This window comes from Mastomys coucha, unplaced genomic scaffold (genome assembly GCF_008632895.1).
Source record: "Mastomys coucha isolate ucsf_1 unplaced genomic scaffold, UCSF_Mcou_1 pScaffold7, whole genome shotgun sequence".
Lineage (NCBI taxonomy): Eukaryota > Metazoa > Chordata > Mammalia > Rodentia > Muridae > Mastomys > Mastomys coucha.
The window spans coordinates 56,944,660-56,958,942 of NW_022196913.1; the positions used below are offsets into that span (position 1 = coordinate 56,944,660).

The window sequence follows — 14,283 nt, forward strand, 5'->3', positions numbered from 1 at the left end:
AGTCTCTAGACCTTTGTAACACTTCATCTGTTCAGGGAAGTCTGATAAATAGCAACCAGCATATCCTTACACTCTGGGGAAATCAATGGGACCCGCTTATTGGTGACTACCTCAATTGGTAGGAAAGGCTGGGTGACGACGCATCATTGGTTATGAAATGGGGAGGGCGGGTTGAAAAACAGACAGGAACTGGAAGGCATCTTGTGCAGACAGCATGACCAGAAAGCTGTTCGAAGAACTTCTAAATCGGGAACGTTTCTGCGCCTTTGTATTCGCACAGAACAAATTCTGCACCACAGACCCTCCCTATCGTATGTAGCCCTCGGTAGGATTTTGCTTGCTTCCACAGAAGGCTCAGATGTGGCAAGCCAGCACCCAGTGCTTTGGGTATATCATGAGGTGAACCCATGCCCACCCTGCAGTTTCTGGCAGAAGTGCAGAGCGGAGGCCAACCACACTCACTCGGTCAGCGGCAGAGGCAGGACTATCATTTCTGTTTCCTGGCTTTTTAAAAAATAGACTTTATTTCACAGTTTGTGGAGTAAGAAGAATGGAGAGGCAGCAGGACCCAACCCCAGAAGCAATTGCTAGGGGTGGTTGTCCTTATTTAATTACCTGAAGGGAAAGAGTGTACAGAGCTGAGAACAGAGAAAACTTGTGTCTTCCTTGCTGGTTAGTCGGTGTCTTACTCTCCTTCTCCCTCCCCTGTCCATGCCGGAGGCATCAGCCCCCATTTCCACCCAGGGACAGGAGCAATGTTGAGAATTTCCTAGGAACCCTCCAGGTAAACTTGTTACCATCCAAGACAGGCTTAGAGCCTGCGACCCTCCAAGGCCACGTGGGTGGCTGCTGCTGGCAGAGCAGCAGATCTATCCTAGGCCAGCCAGATCAATGCTCACAAGTCTGAAGTGCAGGCCTGGGCAGATGACTTATTCAGCAAAGTGCAAAGACCAGAGTTCAGATCCTCAGACAGCCACATAGAAACCCAGACATGCATGCGGTAAATGGACAGCCACATAGAAACCCAGACATGCATGCGGTAACTGGACTCTGTAGCCCTCTATGTCATGCCACAGTGTGTGTGGCTTGAGTAAAATATACATCTGCGCATATATATATATATATATATATATATATATATACACACACACACATACACATATATATAATGTATATGTATACATATATACATATATATGTGTGTGTATGCACATATATATGCAGTGTGTGCATATATGGTATGTATATACATATATACATATATATATGTCATTCCCTAGCATTTGAAACTCATCAATTTAGAGCTGAAAACATTATCTTCTGTTTTCATTTTGTTTTTGTTTTTGTTTTTAATTTAAGAGGTCCTGAGGCAGAAGGGATAGCTTACTTGTTAATATGGATGCTATGCAAACATGAGGCCCTGAATCTGAACCCATAGCCCATAGGGTTTTTTTTTGTTGTTGTTGTTGTTGTTTAAAAAGTTGGACCTGAGTAATAGGGTGATGGAGATAGGCTGATCCTTGGGGCTCTCTAGCCAGCCATACTAGTGCAATCAGCAATCCCCATGTCCCGGTGATAGACACTGTCTCAAAACAACAACAACAACAACAAAAATAGTTGGCTCCTGAGACATGACACTTGATGTTATCCTCTGACCTCCACAGACTCATGCACACTCACACACACACACATGTACAGACACAAAATAAAAAGGCCCAAACTGCAGCCAGGGTGCTGTAACTGAGCTTTATTGTAACTGGTTCTGTGGATTGGGGCCATCACTGCCGCTAGAACCTTATTATACAAGGTGGTCCTCATAACCGTAGAGTGTGTCAGACACACCTGAAAGTGGAACCGGATCCGCAAAGGCGAAAGTGGAAGCATGTGCCGGCACTTCACATGCCAACGATCACTCTGCCGATACTTGATTGACACAAGGTCTTTGTAGGCTGCTGAATCCCAGGAGGTGTCCTTCCTGGAGGAGATCCATAGGCCCCTTTGGCTTCGGGTATTTCCAAACAGCTTGTGTAGGAGCAACACTTTACAAACGTGGGGTAGGGAGGAGTACCGCAGCGCAATTTTAAAATATTTAGTACATCTTCTTCTACAAAGAATATTACAAATAGTGATATACTAGCCTATTGATATATAGAGATAGATATGTACAATTTACTACTTTATGCTTCAAAAGTGCAGGAAGATAAATTACATTTTATATATATATATATAATTTTAGATCTAGTGGACAATTGGATATTGCTCTTGTGTTGGACTTGATGCATTGGATGCATGCCCATGGCTTGTCACTGAATGGAGAGGGGACCAATGGGGATTAGGGAACTCATGGAGTCCCGTGCTTAACCCCAGAGTGCCATCTTCAAAGCAATATTTCAAGTTTTATAACGAGCCGGGGCTGGGTCAGAAGTTTCCAGTCCCATGTGCAATGTAGGATATTACCTAGAGTCTCAGCTTCGTGACTCGGGATGGGACCAAAAGCAAAGCTGAAAGCCACTGGCCCGGTTGTACTGTGTCCTCAGCCCCTGAGTCAGAGGAAAGTTTGCCAAAAGTGATGGTAAGATAGCTACCCAGTGCTCAGCTCAATCTATAGAACGTAGTGTCCGAATGAAGCCCAGGAAGGGAGCCTTTACCGGCCTCCCTCCCACCCTCCACACTCACAGACAGCACAGAAGAGGAGCAAGTGTGTGGATGGATCTGTAGCAAGATCCTCATGTCAATGAAGGCTGAAACACTTAGGAATATGGAAACTGACATACAGGGCTGAAAGGACCCTGATGTGCAGTCACTGGAAGCAGGGAGGCAGGGGGCAGCACTCATGTCTGAAGCAGGGTCACAGTTGGTAGAACAGACAGGATTTTACTGCAGAGGGATTGCCACAAATGGATATATCCTATATGATGTGTATATAATACATATGTCACATCATCCATAGAGCCGTGACCTTTCCCTCGCTGTGCCCCAAACCTAAATGACAAGGTGATATGTTTCCTCTGAGAGGAGAAATGGAACACCAAATTGAAGGCATTCTAGAAAATTCCACAATCCCATCTCACTGTGATAGGGAATGGCCACTGGGAACAAACAGGGATGATAGAAGAGACTTGGTCCGGAGGGGCACAAGGACTCCAGGCTCTTCTCGCTTGGTTCCTGGGCTTCCTTGTTTCTCAGTATGGCTGCTTGCTCAAGTAACCCCAAGGGTTTTGTTCTAGAAGCCTAGGGAGATGGTAAGATCACTGAGGCAGACAGCTTTCTGAGGGACCTCCCTGGCCCTCAGCACATCACCAGGGTGAGTTATGATTGGCGTAGCAGACCAGATGAGGGGACTGAATTATAGAGGTCTGAGGAAGCAAGGGTGTTTGAACACAGTGTGCTTCAGAGGCATTGGTGGAGCAAGAGACCTACTCAAACACCCCAGCAATGGGACCTCTGTCTGCCGTGAGCATACTGTATAGGCTCACACAGTGCTACAGTATCCTCTTCCTGCAGACTGATCAGTGGTAAAATGGCTTAGAGAATGGCAGAGCTGGCACCCAAGACCAGCATGCACCTTCTCATTGGCTATGGAAGTAAGAATTTCCAAGAATCAAAACCCAGCCAGACTCCAGGATGGCAAGCAAATTACACTAAGCCGTGGGCACTGTGCCCAGGGAAGAGAGATTAGCCCAACCTATCTGCAGCCATCATGGCCATTGATCCCTCAAGCAGTGGCTATGGTTCCTTCTGAAGAATACGGGGTACACTCAGGCTTCTGGGGTGCACATTGCACTGAGGAACTCTTAAGGACGTTTAGCAAGGAACGAGGAGAAGTTTTACTATGAATTAGATGCATTTTCTAGCAATCTACTTCTGATGTAGATAAATCGTTAAAAACACAGTGAGCGACGTCTGTTTCAAAGTATTTCATTAAAGGTGCAACGCATAGCATCTACAATGCTCGCGTCATTAGAAAAATGGATGTGCTTCTGGTTATTAGACGCTCTTGGTTGGCTGGTTCCCAGCTGGGTACAGGTGGAGTTATTTAAGAGAAGAAAACCATCTCGGGGGAGGGGAAGAGAGAGTCTTAAAAAATGCCTACTTTATTTCCTTTTATTTAAAAATCAGAGGGCTGGAAGAAGTGGCAACCCTCGAAGGTCAGAAGAAAGCTCACATTTCTAGAACCCTCAAAGTATAGCATGTGTGCTCTCTCTCTCTCTCTCTCTCTCTCTCTCTCTCTCTCTCTCTCACACACACACACACACACACACAGAGACACACACACGGGGGGGGGGGGACGTTATTGCGATGTTTACATGATGTCACAATGTCCCGACTCACAAACTGAAGAAGTGCTGACACAGCATCACGCCCAAGTAGCCTTGGCATTACATGTGAAGTGTATGCTCCTAACAGGCTGACACAGTGCTTACTGAGAAGACTTTGAGGAGGAGGGGCAACCCCTCAGTATGTGTCAGTAGGAACAGCATGAGCATCACTTAGATAAGGGGTCATGGTATTTTATCTTTAATCCCACTAAAAATCCACTCACGGGAACAACTGGCATCCATAGGTCCATATTGGACCCATTGGTTTCTCACCTCCTTCAACTGCCTGCCTACTTCTCCCCTAAAGAATTTAGTGGCTTTTGAACTAAGTTGCCTGATGTGAGATGATACCAGTAGCTACGGGCTAACCTGCTGTCACATGGGCTAACCTGTTATCACACGCGCATGCATCACACAGTACTCTCAGTTTCTCCCGTGTCCACAGCTCTGAGTCCCCTCATCTTCAAATGGCTAAAACCCACTTAGGACTGGCCTTGGCTTCCTGGGATGCTCTTAGCATCCCAGGTTTTGCATCTCCTGAGGGATGGGCTAGTGGGGAATGCCTCTTAAGGACATTGCAGGGTGTGTCGCAGCCAAATGCAATGTTTAACACACGGGCATCAGACATGCTGCCCTGATGACAGTGGGGGTTCACAGAGGGGAAGAACAGAGAGGCCCTAAAGGCAGCAGCTCGTTCTGCACGAAGGCCTCTCACATGACCACGCACTTGCCCTTGAGCTTCTCCTTCCTCTTCTGTTGCTTGCTCTTCTTGCCGTCGATCTGGAGGCTCACGGTCCTGCGCTTCTCCAGGTTGAGTAGTTCCTGAAAGAGTTCCTTGACGTTGTGGTTGAGCTTGGCCGATGTCTCCATGAAGGCACACTTCCATGTGCGGGCTAGGGCCTCTGCCTCGCTGCTCTGGACCTCGCGGTTGGGGCTCTCATCACACTTGTTACCCACCAGCATGATGGGGATGCTCTCCACATCCCCCTTGATCTCGCAGATCTGCTCATAGATGGGCTTGAGTTCCTCAAGGGACTGCCGGCTGGTGATGGAGTAGACCAGGATGAAGGCGTGGCCTTTGGAGATTGACAGCCGCTGCATGGCCGGAAACTGATGGCTCCCGGTAGTGTCGGTGATCTGCAGCGTACAAATGCTCTTGTCACAGCTGATCACCTGCCGGTAGGTGTCTTCCACAGTTGGGATGTAGCTCTCCCTGAAGGTCCCTTTCACAAACCTCAAAACGAGGGAGCTCTTGCCAACACCGCCTGCCCCAAACACGGCCACCCGGTAGTCATTGCTCTGTTCCGGCATGTTGCTTCAGAACTCCAGCTACTGACCAGGAAGTACCTAGCAGAGGAAGCAGACATTGGATTGGGAGAGTTAATTTCAAAACCCCAAAAGCATGGGTTTTGCCTTCTTTTGCTAAAAAAAAAAAAAAAAAAAAAAAAAAAAAAAAAAAAAAAAAAAAAAAAAAAAAAGAAAAAAAAAAAGAAAAGAAAAGAAAAAGAGGTGATTAAGTTTGTGTTAACTATCTCTACCTAAAAGACCATTCCTGATTACATTTAGCTATTTCCACAATTCAAAACCCAAATTCTCTTGACTAGTCCTCAGTTTCCCCTAAAGCAGTTGGTCTACTCTGTAGCTAACTGAAGTTGGTCCGTTCTTCCCTATTGACTTGACTCTGAACATGTTTGCTAACATATAGGCCTTTTGCCCAGGAAGGCAGTAAAGAGCCAGCCTAGGATACACAGAGTGAAGGCAGACCGTGCCACATGCCTCAGTGTACACAGTCCTTACAGCATCACCTGTAACATTGCATACACACTATGCTGGGCCCACCAGCACAGTGTGATAGGGCTGTGGAGATGGCTCGGTGCACAAAGTACCTGCTGCTCAAACATCAGAACCTGAACCCAGATCCTCAGCCCCCATGTGAAAGGCAGGCATAGGGGCATATGTCTGGAACCCCAGCACAGGGTAGGTTGGAGTAAAGCTCACTGACCAGCTAGCCCAGCTGAATGTGTGAGCTCCAGATTCAGTGAGACACTATCAAAGAAGGAAGTGAGAGAGGGAGGAAGGAAGGGAGGAAGGAAGGAAGGAAGGGAGGGAGGGAGGAAGGGAGGGAGGGAGGAAGAGAAGAAGGAAGGAAGGAAGGGAGGGAGGGAGGGAGGGAGGAAGAGAAGAAGGAAGGAAGGAAGGAAGGGAGGAAGGAAGGAAAGAAAGAAAGGTAGGGGGAAGAGAGGGAGGGAGGGTTGAAAAAGAAAGGAAAAGGAAGAGAGGAAAAAAGAGAGAAATAGGGAAAGAGAGAGGAAGGAAGGAAGGAAGGGAGGAAGGGAGGAAGGAAGGGAGGAAGGAAGGGAGGGAGGGAGGGAGGAAGGAAGGAAGGAGGAGGAAAAAAGTGAGCACGCTCCAGTTGATGGCCCCCCACTCATATGTATATGTGTAAAATAAATTGAATTCAACAGATTGAAAAAAAATGGGAGCATGAAGTTGGAAACAGGAAGTGGGGAAGGATTCAGGGAAGTTGGAGTGTGGGGGGGACACATAACTGTAATACATTGTATACACATATGGCTATGTTCTCAGATAACAAATTTAAATTATAAATAAGCAATTGGCAAGTGAAAGAGGGAGATGCCCAGCGTCTAACTCTGGCTGCCCTGTGAATACACACATATGTGCATGTATACTCTAATACACACATGCACATGTGTGTATACAGTGTATACATCACACACACACACACACACACACACACACACATCTGGTTTGCTTTCTTTTCAAACTGTGAGAGGAGTAACTAAGCAAACTGAGGCCCCCAGTGTATGGTGTTCAGTATGGTGAATGTTTCTGCCCCCAGTGTTCATCATTAAGTATGCTGAATGTTTCTATCAGTCTCATGAAATCCTCTACGTTTTAGAGAAGTTGGGGTCATTATCATTGTGACCACACTGGAAACAGGGGACAAGGAATCCTATGTCCCCAACATCATAGGCCATGGAGAGGCGTCATGGCCACCCACAGGCTGCCACAAGGCAGGCCTGGCCACCTTGTCTTGGGTGTCGACTGTGTCTCTGATAGGAAGACTTAAATGCTCACTAAGAAGCTTGCATGTTTTAGTCACAGACTCTAAAACAAATCTATGGCTTATTTTTAAAAAGTCCTCAGTATTGCCATCATGAGTACAGCAATACAAGGTATGTATCAATTGTTACTAAGATTGAATCAAATGAGAGAGAGCTCTGTTCCCTGCAAGCGTCACCCACGAGCATACATGTACATATACTTTCTCTGGAGCTGGAGAAATGACTTGGAAATGAAAAGCACATTCGGCTCTTGCAGAGGACCCAAGCACGATTCTCAGCAGCCATGTCAATTCCCCGTAACTCCAACTACAATCACAGGTGCACACCCACACCTAGACACACATGCACCATCAAAAGTGCATAATGAAAAATAAAATAGTTTAAATGTCCTCTCCTCATTGACAAACCACCAAATACCTCTCCTCTATGCCTTCTTAAACAAAGAAAGGGACACCTTACACAAAACCATGGAAAACTAAGCTGTGCCCACATTTTAAAACTAAAATTGGCATTAGATGTGTGCGTGTGAAGCATGGCGTCTACTGTTTTGTGGCAGGCAAACAGCATGCTAACACTTCACTTTCTTAGTTTTTGCATCACTGTGGAACAATAGCAAGCATTGCTGGCCAAAATAATTTCCAGAGTCCCAGGCTTGCAATGATCTTCTTCTGACTATGTCCTGCACATTTGTTTACATACTGAGTCAGCTAAGCTTTCTGTGTTCTGGAACATGCTAGATAATACCAAATAACTTGTGGTGGCTTGAATATGCTTGGCTCAGGGAGTGGCACTATGAGGAGGTGTAGCCTTGTTGGAGGAAATAAAACAACTGTGAGCATGGACTTTAATTAAGACCTTGCCCTAGCTGCCTGAAGTCAATCTTCTGTTTGCCTTTGGAATAAGATGTAGAACTCTCAGCTCCTCCAGCCCCATATGCCTGCCTGGAAGCTGCTATGCTCCCACCGTGATGATAATGAACTGAACCTCTGAACCTGTCCCAATTAAATGTGGTCCTTTTAAGAGTTGCCTTGGTCATGGTGTCTCTTCACAGCAGTAAAAACCTAACTACGACACAAATGACTCAATTAAGTTGTCAGTTTTTATGGAATATACTGCAACTCACCAAACAACTAACTAAACATCAGTGCTAACATAGAACAAACAGGAAGATATCAGACCATTAATTAATGGTAAGTCTGCTCAGGAGTTTGATTAAGTCTATTAGATGTTTAGGAGATAATTAAAACCAATCTAGGCATGCAGCATTATGACAAATTGTCCTGAAATTTAGATTTCAAAACAAAATCAATGGCATCTGGAATCTGATTTGAAATGTCCCTTTCTAGCCTCAGTGTGGGAGGGCCTCACTGTTGGGAGGGATATGCTCTCATGCACTCTCGGCTACTGTTATAACTACATAGCTCTGGCTTGAACGGAAGGAACCAGCTAGACAGCAACATGTCATTAAATCTGGACCTTAGTGTTGCTACCAGAGCTCTTGGTCCACACCACAAGAGTTTGAAGAATTTGCTGGCACATGGGGCCTTATGTTGCATTCTCTTCATAATTCAACCGGCCCAAGAAGCAGTACTAAACATACTAGTATCCATATCCAGTGTTTATCTGTCTAAAGAAATATCTACTTTGTTTTAGCTGGAGTCCAGGTTGGTGAGAGTCCAAGAAGCTACTGTGTCTGCAAGGACCTGAGACAGCATCTACTCAAAAGTTATGAAGTGTGATGTGAAGCTCGATGGGAGAGAAGTGGGACATAGCCCCATGCTCAACTTCATGTCCATAAAATACTCCCATCGACCCTGGAAACTCAGTGTTTACCCAAAAGAAGCCTAGAGCAGTCTAGGGCCCCAAACACAAGAGTTATTCGGAATAGCCCACACAGCATATGCTGTTACACAATTCTAGAAGACAGGAGAATCCACTGGGGCATAGGACTCTGTCTGGAGCCCAAGGAACATCTCATGGACGACTGGGATTGGCCAGATGGCAAGTGGATGAAAGGCTTGTTGGTCCCAAGGCAGGACCATATGGAAAGGAGAAAATGCAAGAAAAACAGGACATTTGTGTCCTTTGGTATCTAGGGGGTTGGTGTGGAGAACTATATAAATTCTAGCAAGGTGAAAGTTGGGGTGGGATGGGGCAGATTGGCCACAGATTTATGGTTGGAACTGAATAAAGAATAGAGAATCCAAAAGATAAAAACAAAAATCCCTCAAATTGGTTCATTTCACATGCAAGTAATTGATTTCTCTTTAGCTAAGATAGCTACACAAGTAGATGGAGACACTCGAATGACTAAAATCAGAAATAAATGGGAGATAGAATGACTGGCCTTACAGAAATAAAGACTATAAGGAATATGAAGTGCTCCTGGTCTCCCATGTGACAATGGGGCAGATAATAAAAAGGAAGGAAATGAAAGTTGGCTAAATGGGCTCAAAAAGTAAAAATAAAAACCATGAGGGTCCTCCATGGCATTAAACTCGTAGCCAGAAGCTACCTACAAAAAAACCCAAAAGACCAAAAAAAAAAAAAAAAACCACAGGTCTAATCAGCTTTAGCAGTGAGTCCCACTAACCCTTAAAAACCGAACAGTATCAATTCTTCATAAACTTTTACCCCAAAAAGTTAAAGAAACACTATTCCTTGTTCTTTCTTGAGTTTCACATTATATTACTTCGAGACAAAAGCCAGACATATGCCCCAAGAAAACTATACACCAGTACCTCTTGATGATCGATGAATCCTCAACCAAATACTAGGTACATGAAACCCTTGATATATAAAGACATAGCCAAGTGGGGTTTATGCCAAAAAGACAAATTACTTCATACTTGAAAATCAAATGATGTAATAGTACTTGATGGCTTAGCATGAAAAGGCACCTGCTCTTAAACCTGATGACCTGTTCAATCCCTGAGATCTACATGGTGGAAGGAGAGAGCTGACTCCTGTCAAGGACTACTACCATGTATGTGTCACAGTAAGCATAGCACACACACACACGCACACACACACACACACACACACACACACACACACCAGTAATAAAGGGAAAATTCCTTAGACAAAGGGTGCATTGTGAAAAGCTCAGTGTTGATGGTATTAAGGGTAGAGCTAAATGCGCCTCCCTTGGAATGGGAGAAAGACAAGGTACTGAGTCTGCCCTTCCCAGCTTGCATTCAGCAAGAAAATTCAGGCACAAACACAAAGCAAAAGCCTGTGTCAGGTTCGTGCCCCTCATATATATATATATGTATATATATATATACATATATATATATATGTATGTATATACAAGCTATATATACGTTAAAGGTTGTGGGACCTTTAAGAAGTGGGGTCTAGTGAAAAGCTTGGGGGATGACCGAGGATCTGTTCTCAAAAGAGAGTGAGGGTCTGTGATGTGTTCCCCTTTCTCTTTTGCTCAGACACACACTCCCACTGTGAAATATCACCCAGGCTCAAAGCAGGGGGTTATCGACTAGTCATTGGGAGGACCCCCTAAAACTTGTGAAACAAAACACCATTTTTCCCTTCCTAAGTTGATAGCCTCTGGTGTTCGTTATAGAGCCAGACGGCTGATTGACAGAGGGAGGGAAAGTTTATCTGTGGTTGCCCTGGGATGAGGCAAGTAGATACTGAGAGATGATGAGAGGTGGTTGGTCACATACGGGTAAATCCTCTACCACTGACAATGGTGATAGGGCCAATCCTGGAAATACACCAGAAGCACCAAATCATACGCTTCAATTATTTTAATTAGGTGAATTATACCTCTGTGAAGTTGTTACTTAAGAAAGACACTGATAGAAGCAGTAATCATCTGGGTGTAATCCGGTGTCTGCTGGCTCTAAAACTGGCTCCTGGACCCAGAGGAATGGAAATGAGCCCTTTGTGATAATAACACATGAAATACAACAGGTTAGATTGTGTTCCTAATAGATAATGGGACTGGCCTTCCACTCACAACAGAAGAGCCTGCTGTGAGAAGCCACATGCAGAGTAAATGCATTCCTATGGTAAGCAAAAGAGCTCGAGAGAATGTGCAGCCCACAGCCTGATTAAACCTGACAGTTGCCTGCTGGGGACTAGGAAAGTGGAACATCTTGGCATGAGGGGAGGGGAGGGGGAAGGGGTGCGGTGGAACTGATGCTAACACTGTGCCATTACATAAGGTGGTTATCTAGACCAAATAATATTTTTATACACTTAGAATAAGCACAGAATTGAAATCCAAAGTTTTAAAGCGATTCACAAAATTCTAGGGAATCCAGAAGGATCTGTCATCCGACTCTCAGGTTGAAGGCTGGCTGTGCTATGAAAGACAGAGCGTGAAGCTTTGGCTGTGTAAAACTGGGAGTTCAGTGAAGACATAGTGAGTCTCACTCAAGAGATGTGCTGGTAGAAGTGACAGGGGGTGTGGGGGGAATGAAGAAGTCATGGCAGGAAGCATGGGAGTTGTGACTATGAGATAGCTGTAGACTAGACAAGGAATATAGAGCTCTCTTTAAAGAAATATAGCAACTGAGGAACAAGATAGGAGTGTACAGAGTCATACAAAGCTCAGAGAAGTGGGAAATACTGTGTACATTCAGTGTTGGATAAACCATCTGGAAGGGTCCAGGGGGCTCTAGGGTCCAGTGCATGTGGTAGGGTTGTCTTTATTCAGAGAAAGAACCAGAGGCAGGGAGGGATGATAGATGGGTAGACAGATAGACAGACAGATAGAAGATAGATTGATGACAGATAGATAGATAGATAGACAGATAGACAGATAGAAGGTAGATTGATGATAGATAATAGATAGATGATAGACAGACAGAAGGTAGATTGATGATAGATAGACAGGTAGATAGATAGATGATAGACAGACAGACAGACAGACAGACAGATGATAGGTAGCATTAGATAGACTCCAGTATTTAAATCTTCTAAAGCTATTTGTCATTTGTCCTAAATCTTGAAGTCAGCATTCTATTCTTTGTCTTTGGATTTTTTCCAGTCCCTGTCTATGGACGACACAGACAGGATTTCAAACAGGAGTAGACAACAGGACAGACCATCTGTGCAGGAAAGGACACCTGTTCCCATTGCACTTTGCTGACTGAGGGTTAATTTGTTGTTTGCAACATTTGGAATTATTTGGATTTCCCCCCTAAATTGTTCTCAGTTCCCAATTTCTTTTCATTAAATTTGTCTGCTGCCTTGAACACACTGTGTGTTTGGGGTATAGACATGACTGGTGAATTATTTTCAGTGGAGCTCTGGCTCCATTGTGTGATTTTATCTATTATCCCTTGAGTTTTAATCCCGGTGGAGAGAAGTGAGAGGATAAAAACTCATTATGGCTTTACTGTTTACAGATGGAAACTTGGGAAAATGGCTCTGTGAAAACAAGGTGGCCCCCTACAACTGAACCTGGTTGCCTTCTAAGAAGGACAGAAACCATGTCACTTCTGCATATACATTATGCCCCACACCACCTCTGGATGCTACCATCAAGAAAGCTATAGCCAGATGTGCCTCTGCACTATGATCCTCAAGACCCATGGGCAAATGAAGTAGGCTACCTTAGGGACTTCATTATAGTAACAAAATTCTGGTAAATACGAATGGTATTCCAATGGTCATTCTCAAGTCCTCTCACCTGATTGAGTGTCTACCTCCTGAAGACTGACTCCTGCCTACAAAGACTACACAGCAGACCCTCACAGTGTCTACATCCTCAGATTCAACCAACCTCTGATCAAATATGTCAAGAAAAAACAATTGTCTATATTTAATATACATAGTATATATATTCATTCATTATTCTTCCCTGAGCAACACACTGTAGCATAATTGACATTATATTGAGTGCACAGTTGAAAGTCTATAGGAAGGTATGTGGTAGTCCTAAACTCTCTCCACTTTAGATGAGAGGCCTGAGTACCCTGGGATACTTACATTCTGGGGAGGGATAAGGATATCAAGGATGGGGAATTGAAACTAAACATAAATGAAAGAGCCTGAGGAGTTCAGCATTTGAAAACGCCCAATAGCTTGGATTCCTTCCCTGCAGACAGCATCCACATTCTGAGCTCAGAGGTTCTTATGTCTCATCCAGGATACAGACACTACCCCTGAGAAGTGTTCACCTTGCTCTTCCATGGCACTTGCCCTCATTATAACACTTTATGTTGTAACAGTATCCCCTTTCTTGTTATCTTGTTCAAGGCAGGATCTCACTATGTAGCATTTCCAGACTCTTGTCTGGAAATGTGACTGGCCTGAAACACACCATGGCTTCAAATGCACAGAGATCTGCTTGCCTCTGCCTCCTGAGTACCAGGACTAAAGACATCCCACACCGAGTTCAATGTTCCCTTTAAATGTTTCCAAAATGTTGAGATCCCATCTGAACTGTAAGTGAACAGTGGTGATAATTGCTATACAACATGGAAAGGGGGGGGTCGTTTTACAGGAAATTTTAAAACACATCTACGAATTATGCGAGTAAGCCATACTTTGTTATATTATCATATAGACAGAGAATCTTGTGCAGCCCAGGCTGGCCTTAAATCTGGCCTTCCAAATGCTGGGGATTTTTGGAGCTAGTCCCAGAAAAGTGGTACACTTCACCCACCCAACCCCACATTATACTTTCATAGACAGACAGACAGACAGATAGAGTTAGATATTGATATAAACAATACCTTGATATAAACAATGGCTTGTTTCATAACCTTCTTCCTAGCTGACTATAACACATAATAGGTTTTATTTGATGGTAAGGAAAGTTTCCCTGGGCATCCCAGAGTCCACCATACAAGCCTTGTCTTTCTCCTAAATACAAGCCCCTTTTATGTGTGATGGAGACC

The 14,283-nt window shown here is 44.5% G+C and overlaps 1 protein-coding gene across 1 annotated transcript in view; it reads right to left on the reverse strand.

The window, feature by feature from the left end:
* Positions 1 to 1,730: 1,730 nt before the first annotated feature.
* Positions 1,731 to 14,283, reverse strand: part of Diras2 (DIRAS family GTPase 2) — a 29,072-nt gene continuing 16,519 nt past the window's right edge. Inside the window, exon 2 of the mRNA XM_031358837.1 lies at positions 1,731 to 5,666. Coding sequence (XP_031214697.1) covers positions 5,031 to 5,630 — 600 coding nt within the window. The 5' untranslated portion in view covers positions 5,631 to 5,666 and the 3' untranslated portion in view covers positions 1,731 to 5,030. The remainder of the gene's footprint in view (positions 5,667 to 14,283) is intronic.